The sequence below is a fragment of the Tauraco erythrolophus genome, chromosome 6 (genome assembly GCF_009769465.1).
Source record: "Tauraco erythrolophus isolate bTauEry1 chromosome 6, bTauEry1.pri, whole genome shotgun sequence".
In the NCBI taxonomy this organism is placed as follows: Eukaryota; Metazoa; Chordata; class Aves; order Musophagiformes; family Musophagidae; genus Tauraco; species Tauraco erythrolophus.
In genome coordinates, this window is record NC_141470.1 from 12,742,311 (window position 1) to 12,768,196 (window position 25,886).

The 25,886-nt window shown below is 37.3% G+C and overlaps 1 protein-coding gene across 2 annotated transcripts in view; it reads left to right on the forward strand.

The window, feature by feature from the left end:
• The window catches only part of USH1C (USH1 protein network component harmonin), a 52,275-nt gene extending 26,874 nt beyond the window's left edge, over positions 1-25,401 (forward strand). For both annotated transcript variants that reach the window (XM_086612878.1, XM_086612877.1), the window contains exons 14-21: positions 128-252; positions 2,803-2,879; positions 21,383-21,424; positions 21,737-21,790; positions 21,967-22,066; positions 23,477-23,586; positions 24,299-24,354; positions 25,302-25,401. In XM_086612878.1, coding sequence (XP_086469004.1) covers positions 128-252; positions 2,803-2,879; positions 21,383-21,424; positions 21,737-21,790; positions 21,967-22,066; positions 23,477-23,586; positions 24,299-24,354; positions 25,302-25,401 — 664 coding nt within the window. The remainder of the gene's footprint in view (positions 1-127; positions 253-2,802; positions 2,880-21,382; positions 21,425-21,736; positions 21,791-21,966; positions 22,067-23,476; positions 23,587-24,298; positions 24,355-25,301) is intronic.
• Positions 25,402-25,886: the final 485 nt, after the last annotated feature.

Consider the following 25,886-nt stretch of genomic DNA (forward strand, 5'->3'; position numbering starts at 1 on the left):
TTTATTATGCTTTATATTAAAGAGAAAAAACCAAACATACTGAACACTAAATAATTAAAATGAATTTATATTGATGCTGTTGGGTTTATACTCAGAATTCCTAGTTGTGTTTTTCTTTTTCCTATAGGATAACAGCAGAAGAAGAGAAATTTAAAAAGGAGTGGGAAGAAGACTGGGGTCCTAAAGAACCTCCCAAATCCCTAAAAATTGTAACTGCAGAAGTGCACTCTGCCCCTCGTTCCAAACACAAAAGTAAGTAATGGATTTCGATCTACTTCCTAGGGAAAGTATTTGTTTCAGACACATCACTGAGCTGTATGAAATACATCACCAGTTGGTTTCCAAGTCAAGCTAGCTATGACTTTATTATTTTCAGAAGGCTGGAAGCATAAGATAAATTAATTTAATAGCTCTTATTTAACAGGTACCTAGCTGATAAAATCTACATCCGGTCAAACTGTCGTGGTTTTTAACAATCAGCAACAGCAGATGGGGGAGGGGGGAAGCTTCCTAAGAAATTGTCTGAAGTATCGATCTGCTTTCCATGTTGTTTCTGTTCAGTGTTTAGCTTGTCAGCCTTTTCCAAGAGCAGTTCTTGCATCAGTAGACTTGTGCTGATTTCCACTACATGCCTGAAAAGAAGTAGCACTGTGATTTTTATATTATATGTGATTATATTTTTATGTCCATATGGATAAGCTGATGTTCAAATGCTGTTATACACATATAAGCGCTTTTGTCTCAGTGAAGAAAATATTACTTACAGTAATAAGTAATACTTTAGATTTTATGGGCATTTTGTTACTGGTTTTGTTAATTTTGAAAATGAAGGTATGAAGAAGGGGAGACAAGTGTTGTTATTCTTTCATTTGGAATTAGCTTTGAGCTTTCTTCATTAATCATACCAGTAAATAATTTAACATCATTTTTATATTTGACAGGAGATTTTGAGAGGTGAGATGTTTGAAGGTAGAATACTAGTACTAGATTTGCAGTCTCCTTTGGAGTGAACGAATGCACTTTGTACTATTCCTCCTGTTACCTTTTTTCCTTCTCCTTTACTCTAAATCAGTGTGGAGATGAGAGGTTTGAGTATTTTTGTCTGCTTGCTTCTAACTGGAAAAGATAGATCCCTGCTTTTGGCTTGGAACAAATTAACTCAGTGTTTCATTTCCAGAAAAATCTAAAGATCTTTTCCCCTCATCTCTTCTTCAGGACCTCGATCCTCTCTTAGTTTGGCAGTCTTTGGGTGCTGTAGGAATGTTTTGAAGTTCCCTTGCTTCTCTTCCATGCGGAGGAGTAAACAACTTAATATATTGAATGGGATCAAAAAATGCAACAGAAGCCATTGTTGCAAAACAACAGTAACACACTAGACAAAAAAGAGAAAAATTAAAGGTTCTTAAGAATCAGCAATTTTTTGAAAGTGTTTTTCCTAGATCTTTTGACAAATTGCTTTCTTGCCATCATACCTTTCATATCTAATTCACTCCTTCTCAGGCTAAGGTATTTACCACATCATTTTTCTGCATATTGCTTTTCTTCAACTTTCTTGAAAATGAAATGATGATGATGGCATAGTGATGTTTACAACTGTTGCAAAAATAATCTTCCATGCTAAGAGCTTGGGTAGCAAAGCATGTAAGCATGAACTAATTAAAAAAAGTGCAATCAGAATGTCCTAGTGACCTAATCGTAAGAAAGCTAGGCAAATTTCTAAGAATTTGCAAAATTCAGGCATCTGTCTGTGAGGTCCTGTGTGTAGTAGCAGATCTGTTAATATCTTGAATAGACCATCTGTCAGAGTGGAAAAAAATCCTGCTTTTTCAAATGTGGGTTACTGGTAGACTTTGAAACAAATTTTCCTTACTTTTTGGGGTTTTTTTTCCTATTCTCTTCCTACTATCATTTTCCTTACTGAATCTGTCTTTTTTTCCTCCCCTGTTCTCCTTTTTCCTGTCTTTTTCCTTTTTTCATCCATTGCAGCAAATCTTTCACGAACAGGCTGTAGTCTGCACAGCCTGAACATTGATTTAATATCACTGGGCAGTCTGCCTCAGAATTAGTCAAGACTGAGGAGGTACTGTTTGTTCACTGCAACTTTTCCACAAAGAATTGCCCTGAAGTGAAAGTCGGACTTAGTTGACCAAGAGAATTTAAGCCATTTGAAGCTTAATTGGCAGTTAAGAAGCTAAGTTGGGAGCTACGGATAGTATGTGGAGAGTGTGCTAAAATGGTATTAGACAAAGGAAAAACTGGAAAGTGCTTGTGGAGCAGATATTGCATAACTTAAAGGACACCTGGCTCAGTTCCTATCTTTGGGGAAGCCACTTAACTTTTCATGGATGAGAAACTGAGATGGGGAAATGTTTCTTCTGCAATCACCTTTTATACGTTTAGTTTTCTGGTTCCTCAGAACAGGGTTTGCTCTCTGTGGTGCTTAGCCTAGTGACTGGGCAGTAGAAGGCTGATAGTTCTTTCTGAAGCCAATTGATGATGGTTTAATTAGAGGAAAAGTCACATACCTCTGCAGGCTTCCCTCCATAGCAGAGCAGACTAATTGGCCATATGCAGATCTTCACTGCTCTTCAGGGCTGAAGGAGGTTGGAAATTGATTTGATTTAAACAGAACCTCAGGGTTTTGTTGTTTTCAATTATGTGGCAAAATATCCTGTTGCTAACTTCTTTTTATTTCATGGAAACTTCTAGTCACGCATAGCTGATCTCTTTTTCATTTCATGGGAACTTCTAGTTAGACTGTCATTTCTGTCTCCTTATTCCTTTCCTCCTTTGTTTCTCTAGTAGATTTAGAGGGAGTTGAACATGACCAACTTGAAACAGATGACATGGATGAAGTGATCATGAAGCAGGACAAACAGGTTTGCTGCTCAGCCTTAACTTCCTGTCCTGATTCGGAGTCTTCCTGTGTTTCCCTTCCTCCTGACAGTCAGTCTTGACACTGATCATTTGGTTTTGCAAGGGCAATATGTGTGGTCCTTTGGTAACCGATGAAAGGTTATGACACTGTTGCTGTCGTTGCTTTCTAAAGACACCTTGATACAAATACAAAATCTGTCAATCCTACAGAAAAGTGGATTGTATTGAGCGTTGTGTGCACTGTTGGTGTTTCTTATATGAATTTATGGTAATTAATACTTTTGTATGTTTTTACTTAGCAATGTGGGTTTTAGTATTTATGCACTTGGCTTGAAATATTTTTTCCTAGGAAAAGGAGCTTTTCTTGTCTCTTCAAACACCTGTGTGTTCTGCTGCAAGCTTGACCGCGTTTGAATACTTGTTTCATTTTGAGAAGGCTTGTTAAAACCAGTATAAAGTAGGACTGTGACCACAGAAATCTTAGCGGTGCATATGACTGTATGATTCTGTATGAAGATTACTGGTTGCATTTGCTTTACTTAACATAAAATGTGTATCAGTAAAATAAGGGTAACTTGTGACTAAACGTACTAGCACAACTGACCAAGCATTCATCTAAAAACTTGTCATGTGATATCAAACCTTTGGTGTTGCGCCTTCAAATAAATTTTAATTGGTTACATGTACAGGCATGGATTGATCTTATTCTGAAGCAGTCCTTGACTTTTCTTAAAAAAAAAAAAATTTTACTTTGCCTTTTTGTAGCTTTTGGATGGTTTTATCGGTATGAAGGAAAATTTCCCACAATCCGCAAGGTACAGAGTTTGATATGTGAATTTGTTTGCTGTGCGTTTCAATTTTAATTCCTCTCTTCTCTTCTTCTCTGTTATTATTAGACATTCTTTATGGTCAAATGCTTCTTTTAGTGTGTGCACAAATTAAGGTGCGTTCGGGTGCCTAGGAGTTTGTCCTTTTGAATACTTCGGACTTTTTGAGTCCTGCCAGCTGCAGTGGGAAGTACATGCCAATACTTTACAGAAGGTGTTGAGTACAGGTGGGCAGTGCATGTCTCTATGTTCACCAAAAGTCTTCAGAATAATGTATAAAAAAAAGTAAAGACAAAAATTCAATGGGAACCAAGTATGCAGTTCCCAGTTATACCCTTGCAAATCTCCCAGTAAGAGGAATGTTGAAGGCAAGAAGCTGTTAGGGTAGAAACTAGATGATCTTGAAGGTCCTTTCCAACCCAAACCATTCTGTGTACATCACACAGAATAAGCAAAACCAATTGAAAATCTTTAAGCTTGATAGAATACTTCTATGTCTGTAGAGTTGCTGTTAAAGTATTGCAATTTCAAATTATTAGAGTTTCAAATAATACTTTATTCCTGCTGTTGCTTTATTCTCTTTATTTCCTTCAGTGTATATTGGCCATACTGTAGGGTTTTTGTGGTTGTGTTGTGTATTTTGAGGGGTCTTTTTTGTGATGATCGATGGTAGTTAACTGGGGTAGAAGTGTCAAGGAGAGTTCATACATCTCTCCTGAGAAATCAAGGTTTCTGAGGGGGTCAGAATTGTATCTGACAGGTGAAATATTTGGCACCGTTTAGGACTATTACTTTAACCTTCTGTGTGGACAGGAAATGGCTCCTCTTCTTAATAGAGAATAGGAAATGATGGTACACTCTGATACCGTTTTGTATTGCTAGCAACTGTAAATCATCATGGATCTGTAACTTATGTGAAAGCCAGCAGAGTTAGGATTTCTGTCTGAAAAGTGTAAGTTCATGTTATGAAAGCTCAGTCTCTTCACACAAATAGGTGATCTTCTGTGTTGCTGCTGACAAAGAGAGTGTAGAGAGCATCCAAATACCTTTTAATATAGTAATCAAGGTCTTACCCAGTTCCTGTTGAACTCTACTTCACAGTGTGGACTAGAAGCTTTTAGAAATATTTTAGAAATATTTTTAAATCTGGAAGTGATGAATTTTCATCCTACTCCGAATAACTAATTGCTTTTTTGTTTTGTTTTAAACCCAAAATTTCACTCTGTACTAAAAATGTTTTTAATAGGAAGTAAAATGAATCCATGGGGAAAATGGGTGGAAAGGATGACTCATCCTGTTGTATCTGAATGCAGCTGAGATTGTCTGATACGTGTTCGTATTCTGGAACACTTTGGCATGTGTACTGCTAAGTGTGCCTTTAAATTCAGTAATTTTTCAAATGTTGATACCTAGCAGATTGACCTGCCAGATGTTACATTTAGTAGACAGAACTAAATGTATCTTCTAATTTATCAGAGAATAATATCAGCAATTGTTATTAAGGTACAAACTAATTAACCTTGAACAAAACATGCCAACAGAATGTTTATGTTAAAACATTAGTGTGAAAAGCTAGATGCTTTTTTTACTTAAAATGTTTTAAATATTTGTCTATTTATTGATATTTTTTTTTTTTCCCCAAACCTGCACCACTTAACCATGAAGCAATAGACAACATCCCACTGAACACAGCAGTACAAAGTTCCAATTCACTACTTGACTAGGAGAAATGGCTTTTGTACTGCCAGGGAAAATATCTGTTTTCCAAGGCTTTATTAATATTATATGTAAAATGTAGAAGGAAGACAAATAATGCTATGTAAGCTGAATCATGGTCATGCTTTGAATTCCCAAAACTACCATGAAAAGTCAGTAGCTGATGGTAATGACCAGAGCAAAATCAAACCTGAAGCTTAGCCTCTCTGGGCACTGGCAGTAAATGACAAGAAGTGGCCAGCTGCTCCCCTTTTCACTTTTTGATGAATAAGACTTGGCTTTCAAATGTGAACTAGGCCTTATCAGTACAAATGGGGACGGGTGGCAGAAGAGTGACATTTTTAAAGTAGAAATAAGGAGCAGGGTGTATTTCAAAGGCAGCAGAAACAGAGGCTCCAAAAAGGCTATGTAGTTTTCCTCTTTGGTTGCATTCTACGTGTAAAATTTTAGAGTTGTTTTGTGCTGTATTAGTTCACTCACGTGAGTAGATTTTATCCAATGCCATTCAGTTTTTGCACTGATCTAAGCCTTTCCTTTGTAATTGCTTATTTCTGTTGTGTTAAGGCATGCAATGCTGGTTTTAGGACATATGCATGAAGGTATTGTGTGCATAGAATGTTCACATCTGCCTATACATGAGCATCTGTCACCTGAAAGCAGTCACTCGTGTTTATATAAAAATGCCAGAACAGATGGCAAATCAAAACCTAACCAAAACTCTTTGAATATTAAAGGTTTTGTAGTGGGCCTGTGTTGTATCTTTACAGAGCAGCAAAAATTTAAACTGTCCCATCTTGCCTGACTTACATTAGTGTGCACAGGCCCTGCAAGTAAAGTATAATTTCCTGCAAATTGCTGGGAAAATGGACTTCAGATTTTCTTTTAAAAGATCATCCCCATACTTGCACATAAATTTTCAAGGTGGGCACTCATGTACTGAGCTTAAAGTTTGTGAAGTTTTTAGCTGATGTAAAAATCTGTTTAATAAAAAAAAAAAAACAAAAAAAACCAAAACCACTAAAACTTCCCAGAAAGGGAAAGAAAGGAAGAAGTCAGAAAGTGACAGTCTGTGTGAACAGAAGAAGAATAAAAAGGAAATGGAGTTTGAGCAAAAACTTGCCAAAGAGAAAGAAGGAATGTTGGAGAAAGAAAAACAACTGAAAATAAATCGTCTTGTGCAAGAGGTATGTGTTCTCCTATCAAGTGCAAAGTAATATGGAACGAAAATTAGCTGAATCTTTAGTGGAATTATCCCACCCAAGTGGGATGCTTGTTTAATTATGTCAAAGATAATGAAGTTTAAAAAAAATTACCGTTTCATTGCAAAACTCTGTTCCCATGTTTGTTTGTTTCTACAGTCAGTTTTTTGCCCACATGACAATACCTCTCCTATTAATGAATGTCCGTGTATAGTGATGTATTTAATGAAAGACAGCAAAATAGGAAATAATTCTCAAAAGCATAATTAGTTTTAAAACTAATTTAAATGACATTTCATACTTTTGAAACATTTGTATTGTAGCTGTGCCTATAACCTTTTTTCATGCACTGATGTTACGGTTAAGGTATCTGAGACAGAACGAGAAGACCTGGAAGAATCAGAAAAGGTGCAGCACTGGGTGGAAAGACTTTGTCAGACACGGTTAGAACAGATATCCTCTGTGGAGAATGAGTCTCCTGAGGTAAAATTCTGACTTCTCCTTATGTTCTGCTAAAGAACTCGCTAGTTATCTCCTAAAAGCAATGGGTTTTTACCAAAGAAAAGTCTGTCTTGATATTTTCCTCTCAGCCTTCATTCTAAGGTGGGGGGGGGGGGGGGGGGGGGACGCAGGGCAAATTTCAGTAATTGATGAGTTACAATCTGTAGCATTTGCTGTTCCTATATTTTATGGAAATTTTTTTAGTATTTTAATCAACTGGTTTTATTTTGTCTTTTTTAAGGGTTTTTAATTTTATTGGCTCGTGAGCTGTTTGGGCTAGGTGGGACATGCTACCAATAATAAAACTGAGACTAGAATATCCAGCCATATTTTTTACTATCCTATGCAAATAAGAACATCGTTGATGATGAGCTCTTAGATGCTTGCTTGTATTGTAGAATAAATGTACAATTTAAGAAAATGACAAAAAGATAAGAAACTCTCAAAGAACAGAGTTTGGTTTTGTGTTTTAAATAGTCCCTTTAAACGAAGGGAGTTGCAGATGGTGATTGTGCCTTAGAGCCTGATGGTTCTAGATGTGGAATGAGGCTTTCCCACCATCCTGCTGCTCTGGCTCTCTTCCAAGCACAGCTGCTTTCAAGAGGAACACTGCAATCTGCTGAACTCCCCCCGGGATCCCCGAGAAATTGCAACCACAAAGGGAACCCTTGGGGAACACTCTCGCATGAATTTCCTTCAGGTCAATGTGGAGCAGCTCTGAAAAAAGCGGCTGGTCTTCTGTTCTTCTTGGCCTCAGGCTTGGATCCATGTGGCTCTTCAGTGCAGGTCTCCAGGACAGTGGAATGATTACGCTGAGTTTTCTCTCACTACCTAAATTTGGTTGCCTGTGTTCTGCTACATCTTTGTCCCCCTTACTTTGTAAAGTAAGAAAAAACATTAAGATTAAAATCACTGTCGTATTTCCAGAGCTCTACTCTGATTTAGGACAAGCACTGGGTTGTTTTTGCTCCATCAATTCTTCTATTACATTATATATAAATATTCTATTACAATTCTTCTACAAAACTACCCAAACAGTTAAATTCATGTAAAACACAAAACCAGAATGCTTCTGAGGGATAAATGCAGCTGAAAAATATTCAGGCACTACAGGCTTGAACTGCTACTTGAGTACAAGAGCAGTCAAGATGTCTTGACCTCTATCAAAGAAATAAATATTTTTTAGTACCAAGGGGCAAGTGTGGCAAATAAGGAGATCCCAAAGAATGTCAACAGAGATATCCACTTGAGGGAATGTATTGTCATAGTGGGCTAAGATGCATGTGTCTCTAGGACAGCTCATCTCTAGTATTTCCTCAGCTGAGTCTACAAAATGGCAAAATGAAAGAGTATCGACTGGATTTTCTTAAATACTTCAGTGTGATCACTGATAAAAGAAATATTAGCAACTCAGAAGTGTATGCAGAATCCCTCTTCACACACAAAAACTTATTTTTGGGGTAAGCTGGTCAGTATGTTCAAACTCTGGAGTTATATCCCCACAACGTAGCTGGTGTTGACTAAGAGAAGGTCCAGAACCTCCTGAGAATCTGAATTTCATAGCACCTTAAACTTTTTGTTTCGATACCTGCTTAAGCTTACTTTCCGTTCTTGTCTTAAATCTGATTATGTTTACACCAGACTGTATCTTCTTTCCCTTTTTTAATGTCAGGGAATTTCAGAGCCCATCTTTGATTACTTTCCTTTTATATAATCATCCTTGGAAGGAGCAATTCTTGTCTTCTCTTCATAAGAGCTAGAGAGATAAGTGTTTCATTATTTGTGATTTGTCCTATGATTTTTACCCTCCGAAGACTCCATGCAAGTTTTTTTGTGGGATTTTTTTTTGGTGTCATCCCCCCTGTCCCAACAGCCAAGACTACTGTCACAGAACTCCAGTTTTCTTCTTTTTAAACTGGAATTCCAAGGAGTGTTTTTAAAAAGGCATTTAGAGAAAAAGTTTCTGTATATGTTGTGTGGGAGAAGCCAAGAGCCTCCTGTGCAGGAGCAATTAGGCTGAGTAATGTTCTAGCATTTGCCATTAATTTCTTCAGAGCTGTTGCAGGCAGATGAGCTGTTAAGGCAGGCTTCTGTTCTGTTGCACATAGTTGCCAAGTGGACGTCCTTCCGCTTCTCCTTCTGCCACATCAATGCGGCGTTTTGCTGGTGGCCTGCAGCTTCATACCACTGATCTTGATGATATAAACTTAGATGAAGTTGACAAGCCTAAGCAACGTGTGGCACCACCTCCACCACCACCCCCCACTGTTACTCCAGCATCAGCTCATCCGCTTCCTACATCGAATGTTCCACTTGCAAGAGGTCCAACCCTGGCAGTAACACCAGCTTCCCAGGTGATGTCATGATCTGTTTGGATGCACGCACCTCTACCATTCCCCTGCCTGGCCTCTCTCCCCTACTCCATCACCCAAATTATCTGCTGGATCTACCCATCTGCCATATGCAATGTTAAAAGAAGGAGTAAAATGGTTTCATTGTTTCATAGTAGTCAATGCAGTCCGGAGGTAGTTTTATCTTTTTTTTTTTTTTTTTTAATTTAAGTCAAGAGGCTTTTGCTCTCACCTCCCTAATGTACATTGTATCCCTACCACATGCAGGTTTCTAGGGCAGAATGTAGGAATTAAAAAGACAATTTGGAATTGAATTTTTAAAGATCTAAAAAAAAAAAAAAAGCAATAGTAGATGGCAGATTTAACTCATAGTTAAATTTAAGGAAAATACCTGTTTAGTGAAAATTACTTTTGAAAGTGTTTCAAGTCATCAAATTGCTTTGTTAAGTGAGAAGAGTGGAGACAAAGAAAATCAGCTTAAAATCAGAAATTCAAACTTTTAAAACCTCAACACAGTATAAATTACCAGTAAAACACTTAAGTGAACAAGAGTTGGTAATCAGGTTTTACTTTTATTGGACACACAGCAGTTAGGGATTTCTTTGAGAAAATATTCTGACTTTCTCCCTATTACAATTGCAGTCCAAAAGAAGATCAAATGTAAGAGATCTTGTGTCAGATCTCACTTTAGGAGAGAAGTGGCAGCTGTTTCATCAGAATTCCCTTTGCTAAGTACTATAGTGGGATTCATGTACTCATTATTATGGCAAAGGATTCTTACTTGTTTCATATGGTAGAAGGGGATCCCATATGGTCAGTTCTTTCCTATACAGTTTTCTGCATGGATTGACTGACTGCATTGTTAGGTTATTTTTTTGTGGTGGTGTTTGTTTTTTTTGGTTGTCTTTTTTTTTTTTTTTTGCATGTGTACTTGGAAATACTAGACTTTGGTTTTGCATGATTCTAGTTGGGATGGGGAAGGATATGCAAATTAATCAGGGGAAACTGGCAGGTTATTTCTGTATGAATAATTGCCCTAGTGTGAAATACAAATCTCTTCTAATAAACTTAGGTAGACCTCTGATAATGCCTAATCTGTGTGGTTTACATGTTTGAAGTGCCAAGAATATGCTAGACTCACTGAAATGGAGATGTCAGGTGTTCTTATGGATAACAGATTTCCCAAGTTATTTGCAAAGTAAAAATGATGTGAAATAACAAAAGTGTACAAGATACTAGCGTTCAAAGGAGAAATACGTTCTCCTAACGCTAACAGAAGATAAATCAGAAAAAAGAAATAATATAGGAACTGCCATACTGGGTCTGACCCCAAACCCATGTGTGTTTCTGGCAGTTTTTCACTGCTAGGTATCTTAAAGAAAAAAGCTTAGTAATTAAAGAAAAAATACATCAGGCAACAACAGCAAAAAAATAACTTAGCCTTCAAAATTGATAGGCCAGTTTTCACTGAATACGATTAGTGTATATGAGGAAAGAACTAAGCTCTTAGTAAAGTATCAATAATGAGTCAAAGCTGCTTTGTTTCCAAGTAGATAACCCAGTATTCCTGATATGGTTTTGGACATGGAAGAAAAATCAGAAGCTGGAAGATTTATCCTTGCTGCTTTTTAAAAAGTCAATTTTTAACACCGCAGAAAAGCAGAAGCAGTGCATTTATTTGACTCCACTGATAAAAGATCTTATGTTTATGCCTGCTAAAGCTGAAAATAAGACAGTTGTTTTGTCCCATAAGTTTACTTTTCTAATATTACTCAAACTGGTCTATCTTCTCTATGTTGCTAAATTTTGGGTTTTTTTCCCCAGATCATTTAATTTCAAATTCAACTCAAGGAAATAACCTGACAAAAGAAATGAAACCCTGTCAAATACATTCTTAACAGCTAACTAGTAAAATATCTGGTATAAATCGATCTGTTTTTCAAAATTATGATTAGCTGTATACTTTATACGAACCTGGTACTAAGTCTCTTACTGTTTAGGTTGTAAGAAACACCTCCCATGTTGGCAAAGTATCTTCTGCGTCAAGCAATCCGCTGGTATGTCATTTGCTGTTAATGATGACTGTAATTTTAGGTACTTCCCATGTAATGCTGATGTCAAGGGTTTGATTCTACGTGGCTTATTTATTTAAAATTCAGCACTTGCATTCATGCATGTGGACCCTTTGCTGTGTTCCAAGATACCTAATACAAGGTGGTGGAAGTGACTCCTCATGGTGTGAGGACTGCATATTTCAACACTTTAGCAACATATGGTCCATGTTTGCGTGTTCTGTATGTCGTGGAGCATACACTTTGTTCTTCTGTCAAGACAGATAAAAGGAGGTAGGACCAAACTATTTTAAACATAATGGGTGCTAAGAAGCAAGCTTTCTTCTCAGAAGAACTCACGTTTGTTTGATAGCTCTTTGCACTGATTTTGATTCAGGATGGCTGGATGTTAATTTTCTCCATTCTGAGGCACTCTAGAAAAGTGTACCTCTAAATTGTGCAACTTTAGGAGAAATCATCCAGTTCCAGAGCGACTTTAACAAGTTGATATCTGTGAGCCTGCTGATTCTTCTAAGACCAGAAAGCATAACAATAACAATATACTTTGTGGTGCGTGACAACATTAGTTGAGGGATATACACAGGGACTTTCAAAGATCTAATTCCAACACTTTTTTCTTAAATTATTTAAAAAAAGAAGGGAGAAAAAAAAAAGACAAACAAAAACCACTCCCCAAATTCCCTTTTTTTTTTTTAAATAGTGGCTTAACCAATTTGCTGGAAGCAATTCAAATAATTTCAGAGGATACAGCTTGTACTATATGAATGGTATCTGGAATACATCACATTTCCTATGAGAAACATTGGCAAGTGTGTGCTGAGAGTTTCTGGGGTTAAGTCAGAAACTAAACCCACAGGGCTCAGTTTTGAACTCTTCTCTTGAATAAAACTGTGCTTGACGTCAGTGGGAGTTTTGACTGAGTAAAAAGTGCACAGTCGGGTTAGTACGTGCTGGTTGATTAGGTCTCAGATGCCTCTGGGTATCTGTACTTTCTAGAGTCAAGGGTAGGTAATTAGTGTGGCTAACCCTTGCTAAGTCCGGATAAGTTAACTTGAAATTCTTTACAGAAAGCTCAGTGCTGCAGTCCTGCTGAATTTCATCTTTAAAAATCTATTTAGCTATAAATTAGTTAAAATTTCATTTCTGGTTCACTATGTTCTTACGCTCAACTTCAGCTTTTTTTTTTCCCCTATGATTTCTTATTCAGTTCGTTGCCTTTATAGGATAAATGCCAAAAGCAGGGATGAGATTTTTCTGTCATCTTGCTGGTGAAATCTGAGTTTTGGGGAAAATGCTACAATTTGGATGCAAGAGAAATTGTATTTTGGTTTGTTAACTTTGTAAGCCTTAAAATAATTCTGTAAGCCATTTGTTGAATTAGTGTCATTAAGTTCATTGCCATAAACTATTTGCATTGAAGCATCTTAGTGAAATGATGGATTTGCACAAATTACATTGTGAATTGTAATTTTCTTAAATTAACCCCATAGCAACTTGCTCCAAGTCCACCCACCCAACGACATCCGGGGGTACCAATAGTCTCTAAACCAGTCATGTTGCATCCTGACCCAAACTTTATGGTCAGGCCAACCATCAAATCAGAGGCCCTGGTAAGCCTTTTAATGTTCTTTTTCCGAGTGCTGCAGTACTGTGGGGTTTGTTGTTGACTTGTCCTCAAAGAATCAACACTTGTCTTGTGACCTGGTAACTAAAATTCATGTAGATGAACTAATCAAATGATCACTAATGGTAAGTACAAAAGGGTATTTTTCCTTTTTTTTCATGATCTAAAAGTCACATGTGATGACAATTTTTGTACTGGGGTGCATAAATCCAGAGCAGTGCAGAGCCTTCAACTCCATTGATCTTTTTTCATTTATTCACATGCTGGTTTGTATTTTATAAATTCTGAATTCCTTCGTCAAAAATGGAATAGTAAAAATTAATTACACTGTATTTTGCCTTTGTAAATAGCCGTGAACATACTTGAAATGTAGATATATAACTCATAATTTCATTTCCACAGGAAGAAAATGCATTGTTGTAGCTTAGACTCCAGCGTACTGGTCATGCAGTGCTACTGCAAAGTTGACTCACAGTCAGATTCTTTTTCTTATTTCTTTTCCATTTCTATTTCAAATGTAAATGAAGAAAAAACCCTTACACTAAATATTTTAGAACCAGTCATGTAGCATCTTTGGAAATTGTGGTATATGAGGGGAGGTGAGCTAAGGCTTACTGAAATACTGCTCTAACAGGTGATAGCTCCCAAATGACACCCTTGAAAATTCATCTAAGATAACTGATGGACCAATTACTAGTATTTATTCTCAAGGGTCATCTTGACTTATGCTGTTACAGTTAGAGTTGTGTGTCTGTTACATGCATGTGTGTGGACATGTGTGAATATGGACATTTATATGAGCAAGGCAGTGTATTGTAATGTGAGATTTCTAAGTGATGGAAAATACATCACATTTGCATTTCATTTATTTAATTACAAGCTTATGCTGTATCTGACAATAAATGATGGGCACAATATTTCTAGCTGTCTTTGATTAAAGTGGGATGGATATTTTGTCATTTTCTGCTTTAATAATTTAGATACTCTTGTTCCTTTATTTTCCTAGTTACCGTCTGAACAAATTTTAGTGATGCTTAGTAACCAGTTTTCCCACAGATACAGTCATCTTGAAAATTCTATGTTGTAAACGGATTGAAATGATGAATGAAAGCAGTTTTTATAACTTGCTCAAGAGAAGGCAGGTGCACAAACTGAAAAAATTCAAATCCCTCCAGTGTAGATATTTCCTTCAGTTGTATGCATTGGAGCTTTGAAGCTTTCATTTTGATTGTGCTCATTAATTCAGCATCTCCATGCAATTTGAAATTCCTTAGGGGAGGAATGAACAGAGTAAAATCATAATCTGCAGTTAATATATAATCTAGCTCTTGAAAATAAAAAACTGGTATGCAAATATAAACTGGTTCGCAAAATTGATAATACCCTTATGGGTAATCAGACAGTCTTGGTACAAATTGAAATTTTTGTTTGTGTTTTTTGTTACTGACTGCTTACAATTAGTTTGAGAAATTGGCAATGAGATCCACCTCCATAGGGAAATTTCGTATCATTTGTTATGCATGCATGCACATTTTCCAAATCACAAGTCTGGTAAAATATTTCAGATGGCAGCAATCTTCATTCACTCTGAAGGTGGTGAGGCACTGGAACAGGTTGCCCATAGAAGTCATGGATGCCCCATCCATGAAAGTGTTCAAGGCCAGGTTGGATGAGGCTTTGAGCAACCTGGTGTAGAGGAAGGTGTCTCTGCCCATGGCAGGGAGGTGGGAACTACATGATCTTTGCGGTCCCTTCCAACCCAATCCATTCTATGATTCCCAAATTGCCTTCTATTAGTTGGAAGATCACAATTTCGGTAGGAGCAATGTTCTGATAGGACTTTGAGAGAAACATCAGTCTATAAATTATTTTTATAGGTCTATTACCTCTTACTTCCTTTTGTAACTTAATGCAGAAAAGACTGTTCATCCTGGCTGCAATGAAGTCACATAGTATGTGCAGTAAGACTTGCATGGATACTGAAGTAGAGAGGGAGGCTACTTCTGTTAGTTAAAAAATGAAAAGGCCAGTGTATGACAGAAGAGACAAGAAAGTACCTGCCTGTTTCCAGAAACATATAAGAGTTATAACTTGATTTCATGCAGAAGGAATGTGTTTTGTTTGTTTGTGGGGGATATGAGGAGGTGAAGGGTGTTCCTTATTTAAGTCTATGGTTCAGATACAGGACCAGTTCAGCTTCTCTTAGCAAAGGGAAGTATCACCAAAGGCAAAGTATCTTTTTGCTACCCTCTTTCTTGTCTTGTTAGATTTCACAAACCTTATGGAACTCCAGCCTTTATGTCTTAATATGACACAGTGCACATGATTTCTTCTACCTTGCTTTTATCTGAATGTTTGGTCTAGAGTACCAAACTCTCGAAACTGATCTTGATGGATTTACTTGGTACAAACAACTAATCAAGTGAGCCTATACTCTAGCAATTCACTAGTAAAGAAGATAAAAAACCATGTACATAAGAATAAAATAAAAATGCAAGAATGGGTAAAACCTTCCTGTTATCTGGAAGGTTCTTGGGCCAGATAGGAATAATGAAGTCTCTGTTACGACTTAAGCCTTCATATTAACTGAATTCAGGTCAGAATTCCCAAGTCTTTTGAACAGTTCATGAAAATGAAATTGTTCTCGCTTATAAGTAGGGAAATAATGGGTGAGGATTAAACCTTGAGTGTGGCCTTGAATGCCTAGAGCAGCTGTGGGTCAAAATCAGTGTGAACTCTTTGTCTCTGCTGTACTAGAGTGAATTGGAATACACTTGTGGCAAAGCTAATGAAATTTTGGCTGAGAACAGGAGAGGATTGCTGTGATTTAGTGGTTGGGTTTTCAGAGAAGTGAAACTAACATAAACATTAGTCTCTGCTCTCCCAGCTATCACAAACATCCTGTTGATGCACTTGCTCTTAAAGATTTTTCCTCTATCACTCCTCTGTGGTTGGATGCAGCATTTCTGAAAGGAAGAATGAATATTTAAACTTTCCTCTAATTTGCAAGATTTGAAGCCTGATTCTTCAAGTCTGCAGTCAAGAGACCTGAGACAGTCACTTAGATACTGTGTAGTAAGACGTGCAATGATTAGAAATTTCAGTTATTATTGGCCATAGCTATATCAAAACTATCTTTGTTGAAAAGGAATTTTTTTTTTCTTCCTAAGTGACTAGAGGGCTGAGGAGTTTTGTGGAAAATCATGCCAGACTTGCCCAAAAGTCCTTCAAGACAAAAACTCAGCCTTTATATGAATTAAACACAGACCACAAATCTTTCATTAGCTCAGGAACAGATATGTTTTTTCCAAGTAATCGTATGACTATAGGACACTGATAGAATCAGTAGTGAAACTGATACCTTTGTTTCAAAGCAAATTGAGTTTGGAAATGTAAATACCACAGTTTAGTCTTTAGCAAGTTGTTCTTGTTTCAGAAGACTCAAATACTTTACTTGATTTGATGCTGGGTTTTGAGTAGAGGCTGGAGAGGTGTAGGGAGTGTTTTGGGTTTTGTGGGTTGTTTTTTTTTTGTTAGCATATTTTATGTTTGAAAATTTTTGCAACATAATAAGAGGTTCTGTATTATTACGTGATTCCAAATGATAGTGTACTATCTTGTTAATGCACTGGAAGCAAAAGAAAAACAGAATTAATATGGGATTAAAATCGTTGAAGCCCAACACAATATAATAAAATCCAGCAATTATTAATCAATGTTGTGAAATTACTAGTAGATATCCGAATTGAAGAAAGACCACTCAGAAATAAGTCAATTAAATTCAGGAGGAATTTTTCTTTATGTAGCATGAACCGCTACTAGTAATTAGTATTTAGGTAATTGGTTCTTTCAGGATGAGCCCAAATACACATCTCTTCTTTCACGTTATTAACTTTGTGAGGAATTTAATAATGGATTCACCTTTCAGTGTAGGATGTTCCCTGCTAGGAGAGCAAATCTTAAATGTGTAACATATGTTTATCATGACTTTTCAATATTTTTGAAATTACTTGTCTAGCATTTTGTCCTTTTTTTTTCTAACTATTTTTTCAAAAATCATGGAGTAGAGACCTCAGCACTGTTCTGTAGAAATTAGGGATAAAAGGAGTTATGGAAACTATTTTTAAGAAATGTTATGTGCATTATTTATGTAATTTCTCTAGAATTCTTTCCTCTTTGTATTCAGTACTATTTCACTACGTGTGTTCTCTCATTTTGTAATGGTATAGGGAACAAGCACTAACAAGCGCAAGTGCGATTCAGTCCCTAGAAGAGCAAAAAAAGCAGTGAGATTGTTTGTGAGTAGGTGATACTTATTTACAGCAAAAAGTTAATATCTGGTTTGGCGATTTTAATGATTACCATAGAATCATAGAATCATTTTCTTTCTTTTTCAGCCACAAGAGATGTTTAAAAGGATGGTGGTTTACAATTCATCATTTAGATCTAACAAAAAACAAGTAAAATAACATTTTTCCATGTTTTGTGTGGTACTTCTTGTTTTGAGTGGTGCTTCTTGTTTTGAGTGATCACAGATTTAAAACTTTCCTTTCTAATCCTGTTGCTCAGTTTCTAAAACAGAGGCAGCCCTAGTGCATGAAAACTGCTGGTCTTTGTAAGTTTTCAGTGTGCGCCTGTGGCTCCTGCTGGTCTAGATGGATGAAGAATGAGACGGTAGTAAATCCTTCAGGTTGAACCATCTGTGACTGTTTATATGGTTAGTGCAATCTTTAAGACAGTTGAAGACGGATAACTGATCTGATACTGGCAAATCATTTTTTTTAATATATGCCTAAGGTTTCCTTTTTCTTTTAGTATCCAGTTGCAATGCTTTCAGTAATAAAATATTTTCTTAGTTTAACAAATAGAGCTATTATCGTAACATAGTTACTGGTAGGAAATCAGAGGAGCTAGTGGTGGAAAGCAGTTAGTCATGTAGCCTTTCTGTATTGTGTATTCTGTTGTATTACTACTTTTATTCCTTTCCTCTGTCATAGTGATGAAGTTTTCATCTCTTTCTCTCTAGTTGACTGGTGGTTCATTGGATGATCCCTTGAAGAAGTGAACTTTGTGCTTAACTTCTCTGCTGCTGTTAAATGTGCCAGTTTCTGTGCAAAACACCTAAGTTAGATGCGTTTCCAAGTTATATGAAAATGTTGGCACACAGTTGTGAGCTTTTGAGTGGTAAACTGTAAATATTAATAATGAATTTTTTCTTCTTTTGATCAGTTTCAATCTATATCTAGAAGGGAAAACTGAATTTGACTGAGAAATCAAACTTTGAGATTGTTGAATTGTCATTGAATGTTAGTATATTCTGCATATATAACAGTTGTGTTCTCAGCAAATGTGTTTTTTTGAAAATTCTGTTATATCTGGACATGAATTTCTCTTTTAATTCTTCTCTTTTGTTTATTTCAGTCAGGTCTCAATTGCTATTAACTATCAATGCTAGAAACTTCAGTGAGCAGCCCCATTTGTTTAGGTGCTTGTGGGTTTTTTTGGTTTTTTTTTTCCTTTTTCTTTTAAGTAGTAACTTTACCTTTCATCTTGAAGTCCAGACAGATGTTTCAGTGCAATCAAACGTCTTAATGTTCCAGATTTTACTTATATTCAGTCCTATGAATTTTATTGTAAGTCAAGAAAGGATTAGAGTTGTCTTAACTCTTTCGCCTGAGATGCCCGTAGTAGAGGGAGGGTCAGCACAGCACTGTGGTTTCCCCTTGGTGTTGCTTGGTTCCTTAGTCCCCGCTTGGATATGGAGTGTGCTCTCTGAATTTGTGATGCCCATTTCTGGGAACGTTTATTACAGTTCAGTGGATGTCTTCATTGTATCATAGCTGTATTTGTACATTATTGGATCCAGATCCTATCACTTCTTTGCTTGCAGGTTTTTTGTTGGGGAGTTTTTAGGAGTTGTTTTCCTGTTTAGAAATTAGTTTCCCAGGAAAACTTTCTTCAAGGTCAACATCTGTTTTTCATGAGGATGACCTGGGACAAAGAGAGTTCAATGTCTTCCTTTAGATTACATAATGAGTTAGTGACTTGGCTGAGTCTGGAGTTCTTTCCTGTAAGTTGCTTGCTCCAAGACCATAGACGTCTACTTCAGCTGTGATTCCAAAGGTTAATATAAATTCAACTATTCAAACTAATAGCTGTTTAGGAGGATATCATTGTGAAATGTTTATCTTACAGTATTAGCAAAGTTATTCTTAATACATTTCGTAAATGAATGAATTGTTGGTGTTTTTCCCCAAGATTAAATCCTACCCTCGCTGAAGTTTGTGATCAAATTCCCATTTATTTAGTTCTTCAAAGCTAGCAGTTAACAACTGTAATGTAACTTATACTAATTTAAATGCTAGGTAAGTCTTTCATGTTGGTGTTCCCAAAAGATGCTTTTAATACCTATTTCCCTATGAAAAAAAAACCAAAAAAACCCACCCTGCTTGTGGCAGTAAGCAAAAATTCTGCAGTTGTGCCCTGAAGATTTAGCTCTCTGGATCCTGGGAAGACAAAGCCATGCTTCACCCCTTGTAAATGTTTCTCTTGTCTTAGAAGAAACACAGGATGAGGACATGATTTGCTCAAGTCGGTCTTCTGATCTCAGGGAAAAGATGAAGCGAGAGGCAGCGTGCAGGAAAGCTGGGGTTCATGCTGTACGATTCAGTATGCCTGATTCTTATAGCAGCCTTCCAGTACAAAAAGGGGGCCTACAAGAAAGCTGGAGAGGGACTTTTTTAAAGTGCATGTATTGATAGGACAAGGGGCAACGGCTTTAGACTGAAAGAGGGTAGATTTAGATTAGATCTAAGGAAGAAATTCTTCACTCTGAGGGTGGTGAGGCACTGGAACAGGTTGCCCAGAGAAGTTGTGGATGCCGCATCCCTCAAAGTGTTTAAGGCCAGCTTGGTTTAGCCTTTGTGCAACCTGATGTAGTGGAAGGTGTCTCTGCCCATGGCAGGGGGGTTAGAATTAGATGATCTTTAAGGTTCCTTCCAATCCAAACCTTTCTAGGATTATATACCAGAGGAACCTTAAGCTGTGCATTTGATTTACAAGTGGAAAAAGGCTGAGTCAAGTCTGAGAGTGGAATAGGCTTTGTCATTAGATGGATCCAGTAGAAATGAGGGCAATAATGAATATATCAAGCCTGATCACACACCAAACCTTTGGCCTGTGTCAGATAATGGCTTGCCTGCTGTTTCAGCAAATGGTTGTATGGTTCTGTGTTGTTCCCCTATCCCCAGGTTATTACAGCTTGAAGCCACAAGAGCGATACAGCATTTAGATGCCTCAGTAAAGATTTCTGTTAAGTCCTGAAGTCCTTACTTTAACGGGCAGGATGAGTGCAGAATTTTTATAAATCTCCAGCATTGCCCATACAGTCTCACGCAGTAACTCCTAATTTTCCTCAAGAAACCACTGCCCAAACACCATTAATTCCCAATTGCTGACTAAGGAACTCTCATCTTTGCAGAAAAGGTAACTCTTGCTTTTTCCCCTGCAGTGTTGGCCTGACAAGGATAATGCACTAGGTTTTGAAAGTCTAAGAAGGTGTGGATCCTCTCAAAACTTAAACCTTGCTCTACCAAAGTGCGACATTATCTTTCCCATTTCAGATACTCCCTGCCAAAACTTTTAAGTCCTCCACAGAACAACATGAAAACAAAATCAGTTCTTGTCCTGCATTCGCTTGTGGTATGGAACCAACTCCCTGAAACTTCATGGAAAGGAGGAGAGAAGGAGGCTGGAAGAGGATCCTACAACCCAGACACCATGGAGTAGTGTTGCTAGAGGCAAATTGGAGTCTGCCACTTCTGCCTCTGTTAGATAGTGCCCAACATGGTGATAGTCCCAAGGAAGGTTGCTCAGAAGACTATGGCAGAACATACCTTCCCATGATGCTTTCAAGATTTGTTTCTCTTCTGTCAGGTGTAGAGAGGAACCGTGGACCTGACAGAGTGGTAAACCATTCCTCAAAATTGCTCCATAGCATGACCAGCTCAAACTGCTGTTCTGTCCTAAAGTTTTGAAATGTCTTCTGACTGTCAGGATGGACTATTTGCTTCCTTTCTGTACTTTTCTCCATTTATTGTCTTCTTTCATAGCTTACAGAATTATATGTTCTCTCGCTAATAAATAAAATGGAGTTTGTGTGTTAAGTATGTGCATGACCCTGATTGTTTTACAATAAGTATTGTTTTATTCTCAGGGCTTCCAGAAATATTTGGAAGATTTTGATCCATATTCAATGGTAAGGAGAGAATTCAAATATGTCTCACTGTTTAATATGCAATACACTGGAAAAAACACATCCTTGATTCTGAGGGCTGGGAGGAGGGGGTGAGATTCTTGCTTGTTGGTTTGCTGGGGCTTACATATTTGTGATTTCTAGTCATGTTGAAAGGGAGCTTTCTTACGGGAAGAGAAGATGTGATGTTCTGATCTTCCTCTAAACCTGTTTTGGAGGAGGAAAATGTCCCTTTTCACCCATAAACTACATAGATCAGCCTAATTGTTTTTTGTTTCCAAGGTGGAAATGGCTAATCATTATATCTTTTCATAGTTTACCCCAGAGCAGATTATGGGAAAAGATGTACGGCTATTACGGATTAAAAAGGTAAATACTGTATTATTTGATTGATGTTTAAAGCATTCATGTAAGCATTTCTTGTACAGTCCTTCCTGGGAAGGAAATATCAAATTCTTGTATTTTCTTCCTGGGAAGGAAATATCAAATTCCTCTTGATGGCAAAAATTAACAGCCTTTTCTGAACTAAAACTCTTTTTTAATAGGAAGGATCATTAGACCTTGCAGTCGAGGGAGGAATTGATTCTCCAATTGGAAAGATAGTCGTGTCTGCCATCTATGAGGGTGGTGCTGCAGACAAACACGGTGAGTAACAGTGGGGAATTTGAATGCTACTGCAAAGGAGCTCCTTACGCTGGCTGAGAGTTGTTGGCTGAATTCATACCTATGCCTGCCGAGGGGCATGCGTAGATTTTCCAAGGCAGCCAAATTCTGTCTCAGCTCTAAGGGCAGCTCAGAGAGAGACTCATGGTTTGAAGGGTGCTGCTTCAATTAATAATTATATAAATTTTATAAATAGTGTTTAAGAAGAAATGGTTGCTGTTGCTATATTTTTATCATAACAGAATTTTCAATAATGTGGCCTGAAAATGTAGGGCTGTTGTCTTAATAAAGACTCTCGTTTTTCCTGTCTAATATAAAAAAACCAAACAAACACAAGACTACCAACATCTGATTCTCTGGGATATTCTGTTAATTAACGAAAGCAGAATATGATCTCCATTATTTCACAATTTCCAAGTAATGACAGTTGTAGTACTTCTGATGTGCAAAGCAATTACTAGACCATGACTACACGACACTGCTCAGTTTTGTTCTTGATGCTACTTTGAATAGTAATTTGTTTTGTAAAACTTCTGGCTTTACTTGCAAAATCCTACTAAAGGCCAGATCCTTCTGACTGACAGCTTAGCTCTCTGGAAGGCACAAGAATGTGCAAACCAACATATCCAGGTTTTGCTTCTGGTGACCAGTATCTCTCATGCTTGCCTTGAGAACTCTGATGATGACCAGGTAGATGGACAAGACAATATCTCCTTACTGTGTCTTTGCTGACCTTGTCCCAGCCTGCACCTAAGTTCAAGTCAGTCTTCCTGTGAAAACATCTTAGCCACTTGATCTCAAGTACTCTGTTTCTCTTTGACTCTTCGCTCTTGTGGGGGTCTCTAATAGCGAAGGCTGTCCTCTTACCATCTGTGTTTTCCCATCTTCAAATCCAGCCTCAGTTAGCTGGTTGTGCTCCGTTCCAGATTAGCAAGTCAAGATCAGTTCTAAGGACTAAACATTACACATGCTTTTGCAAAGGAATGACAGTCCTGCAGCCCCTTGGCAAATGCCAGTTATACCTTCAGGTATTTAAGTAATGCTGTCATGTTCACAGTAGTGACAGCAAGCAATCCACCACAGTTTGTAAGCTCTATAGATGGATTACCCAGACAGGCAAACTGCTACTACAGAAGATCTTACTGAACTAGGTTCTTACTGGTCATGATCAATAAGAAATTAGCATGGCTTTTCCATGCCTAAAAATTCCTTTTGCTTTTGCCTGTAGAAAACCTTCTTGTCTGTGTTAACGTTTAGTGTAAGCCTTCACATCTAGTGAAGACACTTTTCATTATACTCGGTACTGCATAAATGTGGGATAGAAAAGACTCACAGATTTGTTTGGGTTTTTTTTCCTTACATGTACATATACCATATTGGTCTTTTCACCAGGAGGCATAGTGAAAGGGGATGAAATACTAGCAGTAAATGGCAAGATATTAATTGATAGCAGACTGGCAGAAGCACAGGCAACCCTAGCAAAAGCTTGGAACGTGGGTGGGGTAAGTAACCTGGAATACCTTTTTGTTCTACCTACAATGCTCATATAAGGTACACTTTTCTTTCATGACATTGTCATGTCAGCACAAATAAGGTTACAAACGTCAAAAGTAACAGGTACGCCATGTACTACCAGAGTGAGCTGAAATCTGCAGAAAATATTGGCATGTAGCATCTCTGAAAATGATGCATGTGATTTCCTTGAATGTTCATGGCATTTAGCCACATGTCAAGATTGGTGTTTAAACACATTACATTCTGAGTGTTTATAGTACAGTTATCTGTAGAATCTCTCTTTGGTACTGAAAATGACTTGCAAGCTGATTGGAATTTTATGATAATAGCTTATCTTATCTTTGGTTTCTTAATGTACAAGTAATGCTGCACTTCAGTTACATTGAGTGTTTTCTCAGCAAGAACTGAATCAATTGCTAAGATGACCAAATACAGGATGATTCTTAGAATAATTATTATTAAAAGCTGCTTGCATGACCAGTAGATTTTTCTTTAATTTCAGAATACAAATCAAACATCTCAACCTTGAAATGGTCTTCCTATAGAAGAGGAAGATCTCTTTCATAGAGATCTTTCTGCTGCTTCCTGTATTTTTTCAGGAATAGATTGCCTTCCTGATTCTCTGATATTCCTTGGTGGTCCACTAACCATCTGTAAAAGCGGTATTTAGCAGCACATGTTTGTGCATTTCTTTTTCAGGATTGGATTGACTTGGTCATTGCAGCATCACCTCCAAAGGAATACGATGATGAAATGTAAGTGCATAAGCTTTCTTTCCCTGGGGATTAAAGTGACAGTAATAGTAGTCTATACAGTTTAAGGGTTTTCTTATTCAGACACATTTCAAGTATTTACTTCTTGTGGACTACATAACCTTCTGCATCACGTGGTTGCTAATTTGACAGTTATAAGTAGCTATCAGCAATGGTTCCCAGACTTTTCAAAATGATGATTCTCAAAATTGGTTGTATGTGACTACACACATATACTTTCTACTTTCAGTTTAAAGTTTGAGGATTTTTCACTTGTGGGGTTTTTTTTGGGTGGGTTTTTGGGGACTATTTTTTTTAGTAGTGGCTTTTTTGTGGTTTTTTTAAATTGCTTACTTCAGTCTGGATCATTTGCTGTGGTCCCACAGATCATAATTTGGGGAAACAAATGCCCATAAGTATTCGTCATCACAAGCAGACGTTTAATTCTGTTTTGTGGGTTTTAAATTGCAGTTATTAGCCTTGTCTAAGCCAATCTAAGTGTAAAATTTTCTAAAGAGCTAAGTAATTTGAGTGTCTTGGCAATTTGTGACATTCACAGAGTCCTTCTTTTAAAGATAATCAGCATAGGTGTGAAATGGAAGAATTCATGGCTTGAAGTGTGATAGAGGTATCAAGTTGATACAACTTGCTTTACTTTGGACAAACGCTTTCAAAAGCAATACCAATGTTTTCTAGTTTGAGTGAGGAAAAGATTTGAAGATATCCTTACTACTGAGTAAAATGGCAGAAGAAAGTTTCATAGTCGTTGTTAACCCAGACTCTTGCTCTATGTAGAATACTAGAGTATCAGGTGCTGTAAATCAGTATAGTTTTACTGGCTAACACCAAGAGAAGATTGCCATGAAATTGTGTGTAATACCTGTGCATAAACTAACAAGCAAGGAAATAACTGTCACTGTTATTTTTGTTTTCATATCCTGTATATTTAGCCCTACTATTCCCTCATCAACAGTCAGTCCCAACACACACAGAAAGGTTTTTGAAGGCAGTGCACCCGTGTACAGACAAGGGTATCTCCTGCAGCTGTAGCCACTGCAGTGTTCCCTCATGGTGAATAGCCAGACCTGGGTTAACATGGCTGTCTCTTGTGAGGCTGTGTTATTTTTTCAGCATGTGCCTGGCTGTGCATTGCATGCCACGCTTGCTTTTGTTCCTGGCATGCGGGAGTGTTCTTTGGGCTTTTGCCATGCCTGTCCTATTAAACTATAAGTATTTAGTTTCTACTTCATAATGTCCCTTAGAGGTCCTCTGCAGAATTGGTTTATCATCTGCCAGACTATGAAATAAATAGGCCCCGCCTAAACAAGAAGGTTTAATTGAATTTTTTTTCCTTATCTGTGGACCACTGCTGTGGCTTTGTGAATTCATAAGTCTATAAGTAACTACAAATTGCTTCCTTGTTAAGGCTTGTCCAAAGAACAAGTTTCCATTCGTATTATATGACATTGTGCCTGTAAACAAGTATTCGTGACTGTTTGGTTTTCACTGAAGTTTGCCTGGGTTAATTTGTCGCT